The sequence below is a fragment of the Serinus canaria genome, chromosome 28 (genome assembly GCF_022539315.1).
Source record: "Serinus canaria isolate serCan28SL12 chromosome 28, serCan2020, whole genome shotgun sequence".
Taxonomy (NCBI): domain Eukaryota; kingdom Metazoa; phylum Chordata; class Aves; order Passeriformes; family Fringillidae; genus Serinus; species Serinus canaria.
The window spans coordinates 2,545,454-2,565,569 of record NC_066341.1 but is presented as its reverse complement, the minus strand read 5'-3'; the positions used below and the strand labels follow the sequence as shown (position 1 = coordinate 2,565,569).

Sequence of the window (20,116 nt, the reverse complement as noted above, 5' to 3'; positions counted from 1 at the left end):
CTCTTGTTTGAGTGTGGAGAAGAGATTTTTCCTTCTCTTGCAGCCATTAGTGTCATCAGCAACAATCCAACCACAAACAAGCCTGAAGGGTAGCTTAGCTCACATGCTATGGGGACTCTCCAGGTAAGACAGAAGTAGCTGCATTAAGGCACACACAGCTTTAACTGTCTGCTTTGAAAAGCAGGGCAAAACTCATCTGCTGGCAGGTCTGTGTGTCCTGTGCTGCCCAGAGAGGCAGCTGACAAGCTGTAGCCTCCTTTCCCAGCTAGCAGGATCCAACTGCACTAGAATATCCTCCAAGGAATGGTGCACAGGGCAGACTTCCACATTCACAGCACATCTCACTCCATGTCTCTCAGCATCAGTCACAGAGGTTGACAGTGACCTGAATCAGTGACATTCATCATAAAAAACAATCAGAATATTGCAGGCAAGGCCTGCACACAAGCTGCAGGTCCAGGCACAGTCTGGCCCCTCTTTTAGGAAACCCCTGAGGAAAAACAGCAACAAAACAGAAAATGAAATCGAGCCATAAAAGTCACCAACTGAAATGTGTTTAGAAGCCAGCATGCAATTTGTGGAGGGCTGTCAGTCTCCAAGTGGTGGCTGAGCCAGACTGGCCAGAAACCAGAGGCAGAGCCCACATCCCCAAGAGCTGGAGGAAACCTGTGAGGTGGCTCTGCAGTTTATAGGACAGAGATGCCAACCAGGAGGTGACAGCTGGCATGGCATGGCACACAGCCTGGCAGCTGGGGGCTCTGAAGCCATTTTCCTCTGGCTGAAGGACCTCAGGCAGGACGAGCAGAGGCTGGGAGCAGGCCCACACCATTCCTGCCTCAAGGACTGATCATGGGGCTGCTGAAAATGGCCCCAGGGATGGGCTGGCAGCTCCCCAAAGGAAGGCCCATCTGCTGCCATGCTGCACCTTGACAGACAACAGCCCCAAGAGCTGCTGAATCATTTAGGGAAGAGGGAGAGGCTGCAGGTCCTTTCCCCACTCTTGCTCAGCTGCAGGGATTTGCAGAGCTCCTCATGTCCTGCTGTTGCTGCCATGTTGCCCCAGCACTTGCAGCACAGGAGCTGCTGAGGGCCCAGCACCTCCTTCCTGAGCTGAGTGGGATGTGGGGCAGGGATTCAGGAGTCTGAGGTCAGCGATTGTTGCACAAAGCCTCCGATTTCCTTGCTGAGAGGCTGCTGTCACTGCTCACGGTCCCTGGCACCCTGCCTGTGTGAGCTGAGGCTGGCAGAGCTGTGGGAGCAGGCTGAGTTGGGAGAGGGCAGGCAGCCCAGATGTGTGCTCAGAGGAGAGGGCTCCCTGCAGAGCCAGGAGAGGCAGCTGGCCACGTCACATCCAGGACATGGATTCCCCCAGCACCAAGGAATAGTTTTGTTTCTACCCAGGATGCAAAACCAGGGATAAACTAACTGAACTGATGGGGAGGGAGATGAGGCACAGACTGGGATCTCAGCTTCTGTGAGGAAGCCAAAGCCCCAAAGCCATTTGGGGGTAGGAAGGGCAGCAGGGATGCTGTGGAAATGCAGTGCACACACATCCAGCACCTCCCTCCCAGGGATGCAGGGGCTGAGGGAAGGATGGGGGGAGGTTAAGTACCTGAGGCCATCTCCCTGTCCCCTCCCCCAACAGGGCTGTCACTCCAGCTCCCAGCACCTAGGATAAAGGAGGTGTTGTCATGGAAACGGTTATTCACCACATGGAACCTGACATTTGCAGTTGCCATGGAAACCAGCTCTTGGGGGCATTCCCTCTGCTTTGCACAAAAGAGACATTTTGATAAGATCTCTGGGGAAGGGGCCCCCTCTCCCCATCTGTCCATCCCTGTCCTTTGCCCCATCCCAGGGACGTGACCCCAGGGGTGGTGACCCCACCAAACCTGTCACCCTGGGGGAGTGCATCCCACAGGGCCACTGGCCCAGTGAGCTGATGTGCCCACAGCTGGCCCACAGCACGATGCCCTGGCAGTGAGGTGGCAGTGCCAGTACAGCAATGGTGCAAACCAGAGGCAGCTCCTGCCTGGGGCTACAAGAGGAAGCACCCCCAGCACTCCCCAGCTATGGCCACAGCTCCTCTCCTGCCCACCTGAAACAGCAGCTGGGGTGGGCACTGAAAGACTTTCCCCCTACCCATGTCAGACCAAGCCCTGCCCATTTCCAGAGGCCTTGCCACCTCCAGTGACTTTGAGCCAACCTGAGCTCAGGTCTCTGAGCTGCTCTTTATCTGCTCTGGAAGATATGGGTAAAGAGAAGAAAACAAGATACAAGAAATTTGTCCAGATGCTGAGGCTTGGAGAAGAGCAGCAGGATTGTCTGGCAGCTTCATCCTGAAACAGGAGGTCTCCCAGCTGAGGCAGAGGGAGCCATGGTCCTCCTCACACACAAGAGCCTTCCATGAAGAAGGATATCACCACCTCAATCCTTCTATGTCTCATGTTGCCACCAAAGATGAACGAATTACCAAAGGCCTCTCAAGCAGAGGGAGTCCACAGCAGCTTTAACTCAACCACCTTGAGGCCTTAAGAACTGTGCCTGGGAGATCCTGAACTCTGCCTACAGGTCTCAGACAAAGAGCTCTGTCCCCTACAGGAACACACCTAGAAATGGTCAAGTTTTACCTCTCCCATTTGAGGGAGAAGGAGGAACAGGGCAGCAGGGAGGATCCACTTCTGGCTTACCCAGCAAACTCTGGAAGTACAAATTCTCCTGGCCTCCAGTCATCACCTGAGGCTGCACAGTAATCAAAGAGCACACCTGAATAGGAAAACTGTATTTGTGTATGCCCAGCTGGGCCCAGAATCCAGCAGTCAGGATGTGCCTGCCTTAAATTCCCAGAGTGGAAAGACATGGATGCCTTTTACCACACAGGAACACACAGGTGAGCCCATGTGTAGGATGGAGAATTCCAGCAAGTGATTCATGAGCCTGCACAAGCTGAGCTTCATCTTCCCTGTTAAATTATTCAGCTGAGCACTATTAGTCTTCATTTCTTAAGAATATCACATTAACATTTAGCACATGCTGTCAGGACACCATGGGCCAAATGTCCCCTGCCCCAGTCCCCCATCCTCACACCTCAGGGTCCTCCTTACCTGCTGCTGCCACTGTAAGGGCTGTCAGCTCCATGACCCACTGCACTCAGGAAATCCTCTGGAGCAGCAGTGGACACCAGATGGGCAGCAAAGCTCCTACTGCCCTGTTCAGCTTCTCACTCACATTTCCCTCCTGGCTGGATACACAACTTCCCCAACACAGCTGTCCCTACCCTGCAGCTCTCACAGAGGTTTCTCTGCCTGCACCACTGCCCCTCTCAGGAGCCTGCAGCCTTTGCTGGCTTTTTGGGGGGTTCCTGGTGGGAAGCAATGTGACAGCTGACCTCAGGAGTGTCACACAAAGCACAGCAGCCACGTCCTGTGCAGCCCTCTGAGAACAGTGAGGAGACACCCACAGGGAGGTCACTGCAGCCCAGGCACTTCCAGGGAAGAGGCAAGGCTAAGAGGCCTTGCTGAAAGTGTCTGGATTACACCCACCCCAATCCCAGGATTAGGCAGCACAGAGAAGCAGTGAACCCTGCTCTGCTTTTGAGGAAATGCTCCCCACCTTGTAGCACTCTAGAGAATAAGAATCTGGCATCAAACATCCTGGCACTCCCAAAGTCAGAGGAAGCTTTGCTGCTGGTTTCACCAAGGCCAAAATGCACCACTTCTCTCACCACACCCCAAATAAAGACTTGAGGGGGTGAACTGGCTCCCCATGTTTAATCAGTGCCCAGCATGAGCTGTCAGTCATCTCAGCAATCTGGTAGCCCTGTTCTTCAAGGGGAAGATTCCCAGATCCCCCTTCTTCAGCTTTCAAATTGCAAAAGCTGGATGGAAGGAAAAAGCCCCCTGAGACAGCAGGGCAAGCCTCTCTATTAATTACAAGTAAGTGATGTAAAATAGCCCCTTAGGTGCAATGCAGGGGAACCTCACAGTGTTAAGAGGGTCAGAAGCAGAGTGTACAAAGCACACAATGCAGGCTGGCTCCTCTGGGATGGCAGGAACCAAAAGGCATCCAAGGCCACTGGCAGAATTAGGTCCCAGGCTCTCCACTTTACAAACTGTGGGCTGTCCTCCTCTGGACAGTTAAAAATGCCCTGGCTGAATGATCATAATCACTTCTAACTGGGCAGAGCACATAAATCTAAATGCTAATTTGTTCATTTGGATTCTCTTTCTGATTGGGGATGCAAGCAGGGATGGATTGGTGCCAGTCTCAGTGCTCAAGTGTCCTGCTTGCATCTTCCCTCTGACATCTCAGTGTGCCTTAGTCCTGTCCACGAGAACCATCCTTCCCTGAGAAGGAGGGCTTGTCTCATACAGAAACATGAGCAACATTAGTACCATGTTCTGGCACAGCTCTACAGGCTATTTATGAATTCACCTCATTCAATCCTGCTATGGAGGAGACAAGGATAATTATGAGCAGTGTGTTCCAGGTGGAGGAATCGAGGCATGTGGTGATGGAGATCATGCAGAAAGTCTGTGGCACATGCAGGATGTGAATCCCAGAGTACAAACCACACAGCTTCTGACTGCATGGCTCAGCTACATCTTTTTGCACAAGTAAGAAAGATTGTTGAAGGACTGATGCAACTGAAAACCCAAAAACTCCTCTAGAAAGTTCATCAAGACCACAAGAGATCGTTCTGGCCTTCAGAAAGCCGTGGGCCTGAGGACTCAGGCACAGCTGGGTGCTCAGACACAGTCCTGTGTCAGCTGCAGCATCTTGCTTCAGAGACTTGTCCATGACTGTCACATTTGTCACTCCCACTGAAGGACACTTAGCAGGCCCAAGGAATGCTTAGGGCTTAAAGCCTGCAACGAGCAGGAATAAGATGATGTGAGATGGGTCACCAAGTTCCCCTGAGCAAATGCAAGAAAGCTGCAGAGGGAAAAGCTGGGAGCACACACTCAGCTGGCTTTGATCTCTCCACTGAAAGGACACCCAGCACCCTGAGCCTTTCCCTGTGCCCCCTGGTGCACCACTGGTCCAGTGAGCACCTTTAGGGGCTTCTCTGTGCACAAGCTGCAGCCTCCAAGGACCCCAAAAAAGCAGGGAAGGGAAGAGCCTGGGGCAGCAGTGTCTGAGCTGATGGACTCAGCAGCTGTGCAGAGCCTGCACAAGCCTCTCCTGGCTGTGCTGGCAGGTTCACTGGGCTGCTGCAGCCATGCCCTTCTCCTGCCCCATGGCAGGTAATGACAGTGGCCAGGAAAAGACCTCTCTGCTGATGTAACAGAGGGAGGCAGGCACAGGGACCCTCTGCCTGCACACAGAGTGGCTGTGCCAGTTCCCTTGGCAACCACTAACACTGACAATCCTAGCGGAGCAAAACCTCCGGTGATACTGACACACCCACGGGAAAATCCACCCCAAACGGGCCCAAGCCGCAGCACCACCACATAAATCCCCTGAGCCACTTCTGGGCTGATATGAGATAAGCCTTTAGGGGTGCTGGCAGACTAGAAAAGAGGCCCCAGGTGACTGCAGGATGCCCCTGGAGACAGTCAAATCTCATTTGGAGAAGGCCCTCAGTGATCTGGTGTAGTCAGCCCTGCTTTGAGTGGGGTTTCAGCAAAGACCCCAGGGGCACTTCCACCATAAATTATCCTATGATCCCATCTACATCCATGTTCACAAACATTTATGTGCAGGCACACATCCCAAACGACCCCAGGGAGGTGGGAATGTGGAGCCTCACTCAGGGGGGTGGTGCCTTTGCAAAGAGCAAGGTCTGTGTGGGCTGGTGTGCAGGTGCAGGGGAGTTCACCAGCACAGGTAAGTGAGACCACCAGGGAAGACCCAGCTCTGGGAGGCAAAAGTCAAAGCTTTGTGCTGCAAGGGGATGCCAGGGCCTGGCTGTGCAAAGGGCAGCAATTTCTCTGGAGAAAGGAAGAGCCCTTGTGCACAGGACAGAGCCTGCATGTGTCCACTTGGTCAGCATGTGGGAACGGGTGCTGATCTTTAATTTCACTGTTCTTCCAACTCCACAGGGAGCAGGAGGCAATGTCTGCCTCAGCAGCCTGATCTTCAGTGTAGGCACTTCACTGGGCAGCTGCTTTGCCTCACTGAAAGTTCTCAGCCCCTCAAGTCAAACCCTCAACAGCACAAGTCTTTTCAACTCCCTCTGCACTGAACAGGCACTTCTGCTTCTTGCCCAGGGGCTGCTTTAGCCCAGCCCCTTCATGTCCTGGTGCTGCCATTTCCAATGAGATAGCCCTGGCATGCTCTCTGTATTTCTAATTGATAATGCTGCATGGCTCTCAGCAATGGCATTGTCTATCAAACCTGCATGATGGACATGGGAAAAACTTTTCCACCCTGCCCCGTTCAAGGGTTCAAGCTGCAAAGATTAATGAGCAGGGCCTAGCTTCAAACCTCAGCCAAACATTCAGACCACCTGAAACTTTCAGAAATACTGCTCCAGGCTGGTGCACAAACGAGAGGGGAGGGAAGAATGAGATGCATTGCCCTCTCCACCAAAGTCCCTCCAGTCACCTGTGCTCCCTCCTGCCACCACGGGCTGTGGATCCTGACAGATGGCCCAGGTGAGCCCTTGCTCCTGGCAGCACAGGACACAGCCTGCCCACAGGGATGCCCTCTGCTCCAGCTCTGCTGGGTCTCTGCACAATGCTGGTGCCCAACCACCTGAATTAGAGCTGCAGCATCTCAACCCCTGGTGCATTCCCAGAGTCTCTGTCTGCTCTCATGCTGCTGCTCTCTGTAATTTTCCATTCCTGTGTCCCTGCATCCATGAGTTCTCCCTATGTTGTAGCCACATTTCAGTACCCTCATCACTGCTCTTAAACTGCCTGTATTCCCAGCTTGGATCAATACCAATTTCTGCCACTTACTTGCCTACCTTTCAGCAGGCCTTTCTTTGTTCTGCATAGAAATAAAACTGTAACTGTACCTTGCCAAAAGAATTACTTTTTTAAACCTCCCCCCCTCCACTTCCTCCCTCTATTCTTCTTCCTCTTCTTCTTCAGGAGCAATTTTATGTAATTTGCAACTGTCTGGCTGCAAATGAAAAGAGACATAAAGCGTTTCTGCGAAATATTGAAAAGCTGGATGCTTTTCCCTCAAATTTCACTTAGCAAGAGGCTTTAACTTGCTGTGTGATCACTGTGTGTCATTAATAACCTCTCCAATTCCTTTCAGAACTCAGCAAAGTGAAGGCACAATCACGAATCAAAGGCATGGGTTATTGAGATATAATATCATTCACTGAGGCAGGGAGGAGTGTGCCAGGGAGTGGGGAGAAGGTGAAACACTGCACTGCTGGGCTGGCTGGAGCTGAAGAGGGCACCAAATTTAGGAAATAGCCTTAAAGGCCTGATTTCAACAATTCACCAGCTCTGAGGGCAGCACAGGTGTGTTAGATAATACAATATGCAGCTGTACAGGTGAGATGGTTGAGTCACCATCAGATGTGGCTCTTAAGGACATGGTTCAGTGCACTTGGCAGTGCTGGGTTAATGGCTGGATTCAATGATCTCAGAGGTCCTTCCCAACCTGCTGATTCTATAACAATCTTGTGGCTTTAGACCCTGAGCACACTGGTCCATATAAAAGAATGTAAAAGCCAAAATTCTGTCTACCTCAGAAGAAGATGCTGAGCCTTACTGTTAAAAAATAAGCTTTTTAGAGTTTAAATTCCATTCAGTTACCATACATCCAACAGCTCTCAATTCAGAGAAAAAAGAGAATTCTGACCTCACATAAAGAGAACTTGCCCCAAATGCCACAAGAATAAATACAGACAACAGTGATTCCTACTGACTTATGTGGAAAACCTAAAATATAAATATAACTATATATAAAAGCTTAGGTAAGCTACACTGCACTCATGGCCCTGCAGGTGGGCTGACATTGCTGCCATCAGACCTGGAGGACCTCAGCAACACCTCTGTGGGCCCAGACCTACCCAGTGACAGCCTGGAAGAGAACCCAGAAGTCCTGCTCCAGATGCCTGATCACAGCCTAAGACTATCTCAGAAACCATATCAGAGCATTTCTATTACTCTCTCCTCACCAAATCCTCAGTCTAGACCAAAAAAATCATTTGTCTCTATTCAGGTTCATGAACTGTTGAGCTCAAGCACAGCTCTCTGCATTGAGACCAACAAAGAAGGGCACTTTGGTTCTTGTGCCATCTGCAATTGCTTGGTGGTACAACAGCAAGTGTAGAACAAGAGCTTTCCTCTGCCAGTTTGATCCCTTGCTGTCTCTAACCCTGCTGAGGCTTGGCCATGCACTCAGGTGACAATCTGTGTCACCCTACACTTCATAACCTTCATCTTTCTTTCTTCTCCTGCTATGTGCAATGCAGAGTAAAGGATATGGGTAAAATGCACAAGAAATCAGTTTACCAGAGTGTGGCCCATTGACTGAAATCTCAGTGGTGTGGTCAGATCATTCTGTGCCCTGCCCTATGCTGGGGCCTGGCTGAACTCCTGGCCATGGGCTTTGCCCCAGAGATCATCAGAAGATGATCCAGATGTGAATATATAGAGATGAAATTTTATGTCCTTGTTCCTGAAACAGGGGAGCATCTGCCTGGCTCTCCTGTCTGTGATTCATTTCCAAAGTGCTGCCCACAAGGACAGGTGATGCCTCACAGACACCAGCAAACCATGGCTGGAAGCCACCTCAGCTCACCCAGCCCACGTCCATGCCAAGCAACCATCTCTACATGACCAAAAAGAGAGAGAATTGTGCCTTCTGGGTCACTGAGGGACTGAACAAAAGAGAAACTAAATGTGATGAAGTGGTATATTGGCAGCCTGAAAATAGCTCCAAATGCAGCACAGCTCATCTTCATCCTAATCCTGAAACATAATTACACCACACTGCTCATTAACTGTCTCCAGACAAGTATGTTCAAAAGTACTCACCTAGCAGAGATTTCTTACTGTTCCCAGGCAGTGTCTTACACCTCCCTTAACATAAAAAGCCTTTAGATCACCACATCACAGATAAATTGCTGCTTTAAACACTGCTCCATGCAGCTCTCCACAACCCCTGAGAGCACAGACAGTAGAGAACACAGTGAAACATGCAACAAATCCCCCATGTAGAACTGTAGCAAAACTGAGATTGCCTTGAATCCACCAAGCCTCCCATGAATAATTTTTCAGAGACACATCTGACTTCCCCACTGCATTAACAGCACTGTACCATGACTCCTCTCAACTGCTCCTCCACCCTTTGACTTGCTCCTACAGACACTGTCAGCTCTGCCCTGGACCAACACACGAGGTTACACTGCTTTAGTTTAAAAATCCAACCATTTCCCATCACACAAAAATACCTCAGGCAGATTTGTGCTGGTTATCTGTACTCTTCCCCCTGGCTGTCCTGAGATAAGGACCTTGTTAAGTGATAATTAAGTCACACATTTTCCAGCACAGGCCCATGCCAAAAAAGCAGAGATAAACAAACACAGAAAAGGATGTGTGTACATGTGTGTGTTGTGTGTGTGTGTTTGTGTGGAGGTCTTGAGGGCAGCTGGGAGAGGTGAGGGAAGCTCTTTGGACCTGTATGGGTTAAAGAAAAAAATGTTATGGTTAAGAATTCCTAACCACCCTCCAGAGACCCCTGGTTTACATTAATTATTCTGTTGCCTTGAGCACTCAGGGCCTCCTGTGAGCTTCTATCTATAAGTACCCAACTCCTCCTCCTACTCACCTCCAAACGAATCCTTTCAACGTGCTTGATCAACCCCCTCAGTACAGCAAGGGAACTGCCCAGTCAAAGCTCTTAAATCATACCAGAATGGGAAGGGCAACAATCCAGAACTCCTTTCAGCTCTCTAGCAGGTCCCAGGGAGGCAAAGGACTGCCAGGCAAGGAGGGACCTGTTCCACAGTGCCCAACCTCCCTCAAATCCCACTGAACTCCGCTCCCAAGACCAGCTGTGGAATGAGCAAGACCCAGGAACAGACCAGCAGTTCTTCTCTCACCTAAAAATAACTCATTTCTCTTCCAAACAATGGCATGTGGCAAGTGTATATTTTATTTTTGAGAGGCTGATCCAATTCAGCCACTGCATCAGAGCTCCATCCAGGCACCCTGCAGGGCAATGGCAGAGTAGAATTGGATGCACCAGGAGGTTCTGCACACCTGGAAAAAGGCCCTGGTATCTTAGCTCCTGTGCATTTTTCAGTAGTGCCCACTGTGCACCCACACATTTCACCCCATAGCTCACAGCTCCCTAGTGACTGGGACAGAAAGCTGAAGGTGCCCTGTCACACCCCAGAGAGCAAAGAGCAGCACAGAAACAGGCCTGGCCAGAGAAAAAAAGCAGCAGCTCTGAGGAACAGTGCTGTGCTTCCACTGCCATATCCCTGTTCTAAGCCCTGAAACACCCTTCTCTTCCTCAAGCAGGAGAACTGATCTAAGCCACTTCTCACCCTCACTCCCACCCCTGAAAATTCCCCATCATCCTGCCCAAAGCATCAACTCCAGACAATTCACTGGGACTTACCCCTGGCAAAGTCTTCTGTTCATGCAGGGCTGTCTGGGCTTTGATGGCAGAGTCTCTGGCACAGTATGTGAGGAATGCACAACCTGCAGCAGATACAGAGAGTGTCAAGTTAGACAGGCACTTGCAGATGAACATCAACACAAATGTTACATAATTTGGATGTGTCTAAAGCTCCAGGGGAAAAAAAAAAAGACAAAGAAACAATGTGAAAGGACTTGCAGGCCACATCTGAAGTCTATTAAGAGCTGGGAAAGGGTCCCAGTGAATAAAGGGGCTTGACACAGGTGTTCAACAAGGTGAGACACAATGGGGGAGCAAAAGGAAAGCTGATCTTGTCTGTGGCAGAAACAGCCCCAAACACAAGGATCAGGAGAGAGGCAAGGACCAGCATGATTACTGATTAAAAGAAGAAAAGCAGCAAGGAAAGAAGAGAAGAATCTGGGATTTTAGGCTTATACAAAAGCTCCGTGATCCAGATTCACAAATCAGGGAGCTATGGCAGGAGAGGCCCGGCCCTGTGTGATGCACACAAACACACACCAAAGTACACAAGCACCACAAGGGCAATAGAGAGCCCAGCAGAGCATCCTGCATTCTGCAAGGGCCAGCCTAAGAAGCCAGATAAAAAGCACAGAGAAAAGGCCAGATCCTGACATTCTTAGTCAAGATATGACTCAACATCTCAGATGAACGCTGGAGCCAAGGGAGGAGGGGGAGGAGTTGTAGCCCCTCCAGGAAGAAGAGGGATCATCTTTGGGTGCTCTGATGCTAAGAATAAGCAAAGGAAAAATCTGGCTGGTTATCAAGAAACATTTCCTAGCAGAAAGAGATTTAGACTGTGGAATGATCTCCCCAGGGAAGTGCCTGGAGCTCTGTCACTTGAGTTGTTTCAGATGAGGGTAGGCAAAGCACTGGAGAATAGACTCAGAATGCATCTGACCCCCTCACTCATCCCCCTCCTATCCACAGTGGCATTTCACATCCCAAGCAAAGGCAGAGTCCCTCTGGCTTGCTGATGAATATCCCTGTCTACACTGCTGTGCTGGGGCTGCAGATCCATTGTTATGGCCAGAGAGGCCCATTTTTCTGCCTCCACATTCTTGTGCCTGGCTTGGGGTACTCCAAAGCTGCTCCAGCTCTCTGTGAGCTGCACCCAAAGGTGGGTGCAGGGTCTGTCTGGACTTCTCCCCTCCATGGTACACAGCACCCTTAGGCCAGCTCCTCAGGACAATCCCAACCACAGCAACATCATTATCCTGTTCTTCCATCCCAACTCCAAGAAGCTGCTGCAGGTAAGCACATCACATCTGTCCTCACACCTCTTGCTAGGGGAAAAACCTTCCATACATAGCACACAAGCACTAGGTATCTCTAAGAGGTCATTAAAGCCCCTTATTGCCCAGTTTTGAATACTGCACCAAACGTGGGACCAACAGGTAATTTAACAAATATTAAGTGAGGCCAGGAAGAATGCAGGTAAACCTCCTGCTCCTGGCAAAGGCAGCTGGCTCTGTTGTGGTGGGGAAGCTCCCCTCAGCTTTCACTCTCCCCATGGACTGCTCTGGCATCAAGCCTCAAAAGCAGCTCTATAACCACAGAGAGCAGACTCTATAACCTCTGTAATCTTTTTCTAACAGATCTGAAGGCCTGGTCACAAACACAGGTACCCAATTCCACCTGCTGCTCCAGTCTGCTACTTTGCAAGTCATACAAGACTCAGAATTCTAAGATAATTTGGGCCAGGTTTAGCTCACAAAACTCCAAAGTCAGCACTTGGGAATAAGCAATTTATTCCACTAAAAGCTTCAATGCATTGGTACTATGCCCACGTGCAGTGGAGGCACTATTCTTGTCTCAGGAGCATCAGCCATCAACCTCAGAAAGCTCAGGACAGGAGTGGAGTTATGTCCACATGAAGCATGCAAACCCCATCCTTGAGCCCCACATTCCAGTGCTCAGGAATGGCAAAACTGAGGCAAAGCACCCTCAAAAACCCCAGTCCATGGGAGGACAAGCTAAAAATGAGAACTGGACAAAGACACACCATTTAGTGGGGATAAAGGAGAGACTCCTCACACAGGGAGGTATTGCTATCATGCCAGATCAGGGATTTGCAAAGGCCAGCAACACCTAGGTCCACCAGCACCAATGTGGAAAAAGTGCCATGAATCCCCTCCCTAGAGCCCTCTGGTCCTTCCCTACGGCCAAGGCAGAAACATTGCTCATCTTTTAGCAGCTCAGGTACCAAGAGGCAGCAGCTTCCAGAGACAGAAACATGCTGTAACTGTGGAGCCTGAAGATGCCTCATTCCAACCCAAATGCAATCCCCACTGCTGCTCTGCTCTACAAGGGTGTGGGTATTTGCTCAGCAGAAGCCACTTGAGCTCCTTCTCCTCACTCAAGCATGAAGCAGCACTCAGGCAGCCTCTAATGTCCTGCCTGGAATGGGGCTGCAGGTACAGGACAGCCTGGTCCACTGCTCTTCATGTCCCTAAGCTTTGAGGTTTGAGGACATTCCTCTCATTCTTACTTCCCCAACTGCAGGAACCTGGGAAGCTGTACTGGTTCTGGAAAGGAGGGAGCTAAAGATGTCAGCTATGTCTTTTGGAAAATATGATTACTGCCTTCCACAACCAGGTGTTTTGGAGGTAGAACAGTCAATTCCATTCTCTTTGCAAAGTCCTGGTCAAAAATACAGGAAAAGGTTTGGCAGAAACACTGTGCTCTAAACCTAATTGTGTAAACAAATATTTGGGGAAAATAAACTTCCTTCCTGAAGAGCCATTATCTCTGGCACACTAACTGTGCAGCTACTCCTGGTATACTGGGACAGGGTTCTGCTCACCCTGTCTTTCAGGGGTTCTTTGGGCTCCTAAATCTTTGAGTTGACAGAGCCACCCAAGGATCTGAAGAGATGTCCAGAGGTGCAGAGGGGCCTGTCACTCTCACTAGATTTTCTCACTTCCACATTTCCTGCTTTAGTTAACAGCAAGCTCAGACAGACAGGCTCAGGCCCCTTTGGGCACTTCTCACACCAAGTCAGCTGTGCCTGCTGAGACACAGGACGTGGTGATAAAGTGCTCAGGGTGTTCAGAAGTGTCAGCCTGGAAGGTCCCAGGCACCCAGGCAGTGCCAATGACCCATTCCAGCACAGGGATGAAGGACAGCACCCAGAGCACTGTCTGCAAAGCCAGGCCACCATCATTCTGCCAAAGATCCCTCTATGTCCCATCAGTGTCAGGGCTACCACCCTACTTCCATGGGCTCCAAGAGGGTTTCCAGCTCCCTGAAGGCAGAACCCAGCCTAGTTTCACTTGCAAGAGACTGCATAAAAAAAATATATTCACTGCCTGATCCTCTCTACAAACTACACATTGACTCTGGAATTTACAGTCCCTTCAGATCCTAAATATTACTCCACACATCAGCAGTCTAAAGCCTTGAGCAAGAAAAGGCTGCTGGTTTGCAGGAGGGAGGGATCTCTAGATTCTGCTTAGCATCAGAAATCACATTAAATACTTCAGCAGGGGAAGCGTGGAGTCAGTGGGGAGCTAATCTACAAGCCTGCAGAAGCTGAGTCAAAACTGGGCTGCCAGGGAGACAAGTTGGGCTGAGGGTGGTGTTGTATCCTTGCCCTCTGGAAAAAGCCACCTATCTGTCCACACACTGAGAGAGGGCTGCTCCTGCCCCTGCTGAATATTCCCCTGCAATTCAGTTTGGCATCTCACACTCCTTAATGGCTCCACTTTCCCTACCATGAGCATTCCTAGGAAACCCATCCAGCTGACACTTGTGAAGGGACTGCCTTCTGCCTAATCCTGGAACACAAGGCCAAAAATTTCCACTTGATTCTCCCCACTCAGCCTCCCCTGACCCATTCCAAAAGCCTGTTCAAACACCTCCCAGCTCTTCCCATGAAAATATTAGCTTGGAGACAAACACTGCCATTAACATGCAAATGTATCTGTGATTAACACAAATAGAAAAACTGCCTCATGAATAACATTAGGCTGGAACAGTATCAGTTACCAGTAGCCAGGTTGCTGAGACATGACTAGTCAGGTACTAACAAAACCATTCCATAGCAGAGCTCACATTTCTGAATATCTAAGATTTTCCTCTGCCTCCACCAAATTCATCCATTCTCAGCACCCATACAGGACCAACTCTTGGACACTGCAGCCCAACTGACACCCTCCAACCCCTGGCAGGCCTTTTCCAACCTTTCTTCCTCCCTGGAGGCAGAGGTGGCTGCTCAGCTCCATGTCAAGCTGCAAGGGAATACAAGGGGACACGCTGGGCTTCACCAGCAGTGCTGGCTTCTCACACAACTGCTTCCTCCCCTTTGGGGAGAGAAAGGGAAAAAGCAGATGGAAGCTGCATGTGAGCTGTCAATTGGATCTCACTGCAGATCAGGAACATGGGGAGAGAAAACTGAGTCTGCTGTTAGAACTGCCCCAGAAAGGTGGTTTCTTTTCAGTGCAGGAACGAGCCTGCAGCCAAAGTGTCCCCTGTTTGGGGGCTGTGACAGTGCTCCAGGCCACTGCAGCTCCTGGGTCAGGCCTGGCACCTTCCAGGCCTGCAGATGCCAGCAGCAGCTCCTCACCAGGATGGCCTTCCTGCATGGAGCACAGGCACTGCAGCCAAAGCTGGTAAATGAGAGTGATCAGGCACCAGGGTGGGCTGGATTGTGGATTCATTCCCTCGCTGCACGCTAAACCCCCACACACTTCCTTGTCAAGGGATGACTTCTCTGGAGAGGCTGCTCCAAAACAGGCTGAGGATCTACATGCAAACTCATGCCACCAGGAAAGGAATCCCAGCCTCTCACTTCGTACAAAACAGGACAGGGAGGGGCACAGGGAACTGAAGGGGTGTGGAAATAACCCCACAACAACCACCAGAGAACCTCACATCTCAACAGCCTCTTCTGGACAGAACAATTCCTGACCAACAAAACCCACATACATTAAAAAAAATGTTAGAACCAAAAGGATGTATTTATTTTGCTGCAGAAATCCTGCTTTTAACAGCAAGTTAATATCACACACATCTGGCTAATACCACTGCTGCCCCCTCTAATTTCCATACCTAAGCAGATCCCTAGAATTTGTCTCCAGCTTGGAAGCTGACCTCAGACCACACAGTCTATATTTAAGATGTCAACTGGAATGAAATGTGCAATTGTCTCTTGCCTTGGGCCCATTCTCCTCCTTGCTGGGTTTGAAACCTTGCAGCTCACCATCCCCTGGCAGCAGGTTTGGATGCAGTTCCTTGCACACAGAGACACACAAGCACATGGCATCCTCGTTTTTCACTCACAACCAGACACACTTCTTCAGCTAAATTCATGCCAGCCCAGCCCCCACGGGCTTCAATGAGAAAGTGCTTTCCTTTTGTGCTGGAGAGTTAGATTTGGCCTTTTGTTTGAAAATACACTTGTTTTTTTCTTGTCCTCTTCCCTCTCCGTTCAGTCTAGAACGGTTCACGTTGCCAAGGCACTCGATTTTTCCTATCCTTCCTCCTAAATCTGAGGCATCACGGCTGAGCGCTGCACACTCCCTCCAGCATGCACCAACACATGGCCCCATCACAGATCATTTTAGGGCACAGCAGCCCCGGCTGAGCACCGACAGCTCTCAGGGCACTCACCGTCGGCTCCCTGCAGGTTGTTCTACCTGCGCCAGGGAGCGACGCTGCCATCACCCCCTGGGATCCTACAGCAAACAACTCCGTGAGTTCCCTTTCTGGCTGGAGCCGTGCTGGTCACAAGATCCCAAACACCTGCTGGGGTGGGGTAGAGCCGCTCCACTGCTAAAGGGAGCCGCCACGCCGAACGCGACAGCTCTTCAGTATAAAAACACAACAATAAGCGAGGCTAAAGGAGCCTCCTCAAACTTTTCAGCACCCATTGAAGGTCCTCCTTCAGCGAAGGAAGACCCCCTCATCTCCCCGTGTGCCATCACGAAGGCCCCTCACCTACCCCAAACGCCACTGACAGCAGCACGTTCGCGGCCAATATTCTTTGTTGCACGGATTTTAGAACCGCAGCGCCGAAGCCCTGCCCGGGGTCGCTGTGAGCCCCCCTAGGGGATGGCCAGCAGCCCCGCGAGGGTCCCGCTGCGGCCCCTGCGCTCCGCAGCAGCCTCGGCCCGGCCCACGCTGCCCATCGCCGCCTTTGTCACCGCACCCCACGCGGGGCGACAGGCCCCGGGCTGCCGGAGGGGCGCGGGCCGCGGCCGAGGGGCTCGGCGGGGCTCCGCCGCGGGGATGGGGACCCCGCCCGTGGGCGCTGGGGATGCGGAGGCGTTCCCAGGGAGCGGATCGGGCTCGGCAGCTCCGCTGAGGGACGCGGGGGTGTGGGAGAACAGCACATCGCGGTGGGTCACGCGTGGAGCGACCCGGGGCCCGCCGCCCCTTTGTGCGCGCCGCGCCGGGCTCACCCTTGTGCATGCCGGTGTAGCGGTCCTTGAGCACGGTGAGCTCGTAGATCTTGCCGAACTGCTCGAAGAGCGGCTTGAGGTCCTTCTCCTCCAGGTTGCGCGGGATCTGCCCCACGAAGAGCTTGATGGCATCCAGGTCCTTCATGCTGTCGGGCTGCGCCGGGGGCTCCGCGCCGCCGCTGCTGCTCATGGGGGAGGCTCGGCGCGGCGGCGGCGGGGGCGGCTGCGGCGCTGGCGGGAGCGGCGGCGGCTGCCTCCTCGCCTCGCCCTCGGTGAGTCTGGCCATGCCCCGCGCCCGGCGCGGCTGCGGGCGGGCGGGCGGGCGGGCGGGGGAGGCAGCGCGGCGGGAACGGCCCCGCCGCCAGCGCCGCCGCCGCGGCGCCACAAAGAGCCGCGCCACAGCGCCCCCTGCCGGGCCCCGCGCCGCCGCGGCCCCTCAGGAGCGGGGGGCAGCGGGGACGGCACCGGAGACCCCCGGGAGCGGCCCGGGAGGGTCACTCGGGACCGCCCGGCTGGGCCAAGAGGATGGTGAAGGCGACAAGGCGGCAGTGACCGCCGCGATGCCCGTTCCCGCGGGAGAGGGAAGAGCTGCGTTTTTAGAGCCCAGGAGCGCGGAGGGCCCTGGGAGCACGGGCGAGCTCAGAGCACCCACGAAGGCAGAGCCGCTCCACATCCGTGTCAGAATTTAGCATTCGGCCCATTTTCTTGGTGCCTCAGCACAAGGGTCTGGAGGCGAAGAGATTATTTAAAGCAGGAAATTTTGTAACGCAGCCGTGACCCAGCAGCGAGCACAGGGGCTGGAGGGGGCTGAGCTGGAAGGGGAAGCCACACACGGCCCCAGGTTACAACCCCGGGCACACCTCTCTGCCTGCCCCTGCCTTTCTAGGGAAATTCCCCTTTCTTCCGAGCATCTCAGCTCCCTCCTCACTGGGGCTCGGTGGAGGATCCCCAGCCCGGTCCTGTGTCAGACCGTGCCAGATGGCCACGAGCTGCTTGTTGTATCCATGTTGAAGCAGCCATTATTGCTGAGGGGACCAGCTCTCCCTCCCCGTGTGAGGGAGGCTCTGCACTGCTCTCCCGCCGCTTTCTCCGGCTCTGCCAGATGCTGTGAGCCATTGAGGGGATGTCAGCGCTCCAAGCAGCGCGGCCCAGGTGGCCTCGGGGCTGTGTCACCTCTCTGCCCCACCTCTGTCACGCCAGGGTGACGCTGAGGCACAGCACAGCCGAGGCTCCATCGGGAGCTGCAGGGACGCAGCCCAGCCCCGCTCCGCCGCCCACAGCCACACGCTGCCTGCATCTCCTACAGAGCATTCCCTCTGCAGCGTGCACGGCTTTTGTCGTCACAGCACACATTTCAGCCTGTCATGCTGCCCCAATGTCCCTGAGGATGAATACTGGGAGGAGGGAGGGGGTTTGGCTGGGTTGTTTGCGGAGAGCTGTGGCAGAGTCAGGTGCTCAGCTCCTCTGAGCATGCCAGGCTGAGCCTGTGAAAGGACCTGGTGCAGGCACAGCCTGGCCTTGCTTCCCCTTGTGTAGTCTCTGCTGAGAGCTTTCTGCCTTTCCCTTTTCTCCTTTCCCTTTTCTCCTGCCCTGGATCCTGCAGAGGGAGGTGGCAGTGAGTGGAGAGGTGACCCTACTACACAGAACAACATAACCAGGGCAGCCACAGCTCTGTGCTCCCACTGCAGCCCAATTCAGCATCCTCCTGCCTGGTCCCCGAGTCCCATCCTTCCTCCTACCCTGTCCCCACAGTGTCCCACATGCCAGAGCCTCAAACCCTACCCAGATCGCTCAGGTGTGATTTTACCTAGGTCCCTGCACCAGGAGATACATGAAGCAGGAAAAGGCAGGTTAGGAAAAGGGGGTTGTGTTACCAGGGGAAGAAGAGGGGTCCCAATCCTACAGAGCAGAGGGAAGAATGGAGAATACTGGTTGTGTACGAGCGCCCACCTGGCTCCCAGGCTGAAGTTATGGCAAGAATGAGAGGCAGAGCCAGAGGGATTGGGGATTCCTCTTCACTCTTGTGCTCAGCAGAGCTACAGCTCTGTACCCTGCTCTCTGCAGCACTGGCTCTTGTGCCCAGCTGTGTGTGGAGCTGCCAGAGCACTCACTGAGGGCCAGCAAGAGCCTGGGATTTGCATCCAGGCTTTTCATGGAAATGGACTCACAAAGGCCTGCAGCTTTCTGCAGCCTGGTGTGAACCCAGGGACACTGCAGGTGTCTCAAGGCTGGAGAGCTGTCTTGTGTTTGATGGTGTTACCACTCCTAAAACTCACCCTAAAACCCCCCATAATCTCCCCACACTGGTCAAACTTTCTGTTGACATATCTTGCAGAGACTGCCAGGGTTCTGCCATCTATTTGGAAGGCACAGATGCATCAGCTGGGAAGCCTATGGCAAGTCAAGCTGTTCTCATTTTTAACAGCTGCAAGCAGATAAGGCAATGTTTAAAACAAGAAAGCTTTATGGCAACAGCAGCCATCCTCACCTTGGATGAATCGCACCTAAGCAAGTAAAGTTTTCAGGCACCTTTGCATGCCTAGCTTGCTTTTTTACATCAGCTGTTGCAGCTAAAGCTGCTCTAGGCTTTTGTTACAGCTCAAGGGACCCAGTGCCTCGGGTAGAAAATGTGTGTTTAGAAGGAAAGATAAATCCAGTCTCTTTTGGAGTCCATGAATGGACATACTAAAACCACCCTGACTGCAGTAAAGAACAACAGACATGAAAATTCTGCTGGTAAATGAAAAACAGAACAGCTGTCAATCAGCACTTGGGGTTTACAGAGCCAGACAGAGAATTATATACCAGAGTAACAGGATTAAGGGGAAGATAAAAGGAATCTTAACACCAAGACAGAGAAAAAGGGAAATGAGAGGTCACCTGTGCAGAGGAAGAAGAAACATGTTGCATCTGTCATGGAGGAGTCTACACAAGAGTGCTAGAAGGAGCACAGCAGAGCTCAGATGCACAATTCCCAGGGGTGAGGGAACAGATTCTGCCCAAATTCTGCATCTGAGATGCTGCTTCAAAAAAAGAACTGTTAGAAGAAAACCACATTGTATGCCCAACAAGTTTCTCTTTTGCAGAGATATTTGCTAGTGAAAACCACCCAAAATATTTTCCTTACACACATC

General features: G+C 52.2%; 1 protein-coding gene across 7 annotated transcripts in view; it reads right to left on the bottom strand.

Annotated features, from left to right (window-relative positions):
• The window catches only part of CELF5 (CUGBP Elav-like family member 5), a 36,891-nt gene extending 19,698 nt beyond the window's left edge, over positions 1–17,193 (bottom strand). For 5 of the 7 annotated variants that reach the window (XR_007780308.1, XM_050986219.1, XM_030232968.2 and 2 more), the window contains exons 1-2: positions 16,983–17,182; positions 10,540–10,622 (exon numbers count right to left, since the gene is read on the bottom strand). Coding sequence is in view for 6 of the 7 variants with exons in the window: in XM_050986219.1 (XP_050842176.1) it covers positions 10,540–10,622; positions 16,983–17,172 (273 nt within the window). In the remaining variant the exon portion in view is untranslated. Of the gene's footprint in view, positions 1–10,539; positions 10,623–16,982 lie in introns of all 7 variants that reach the window. The other 2 variants (XM_030232966.2, XM_030232967.2) reach the window with 1 other exon arrangement.
• Between the last annotated feature and the right edge of the window lie 2,923 nt (positions 17,194–20,116).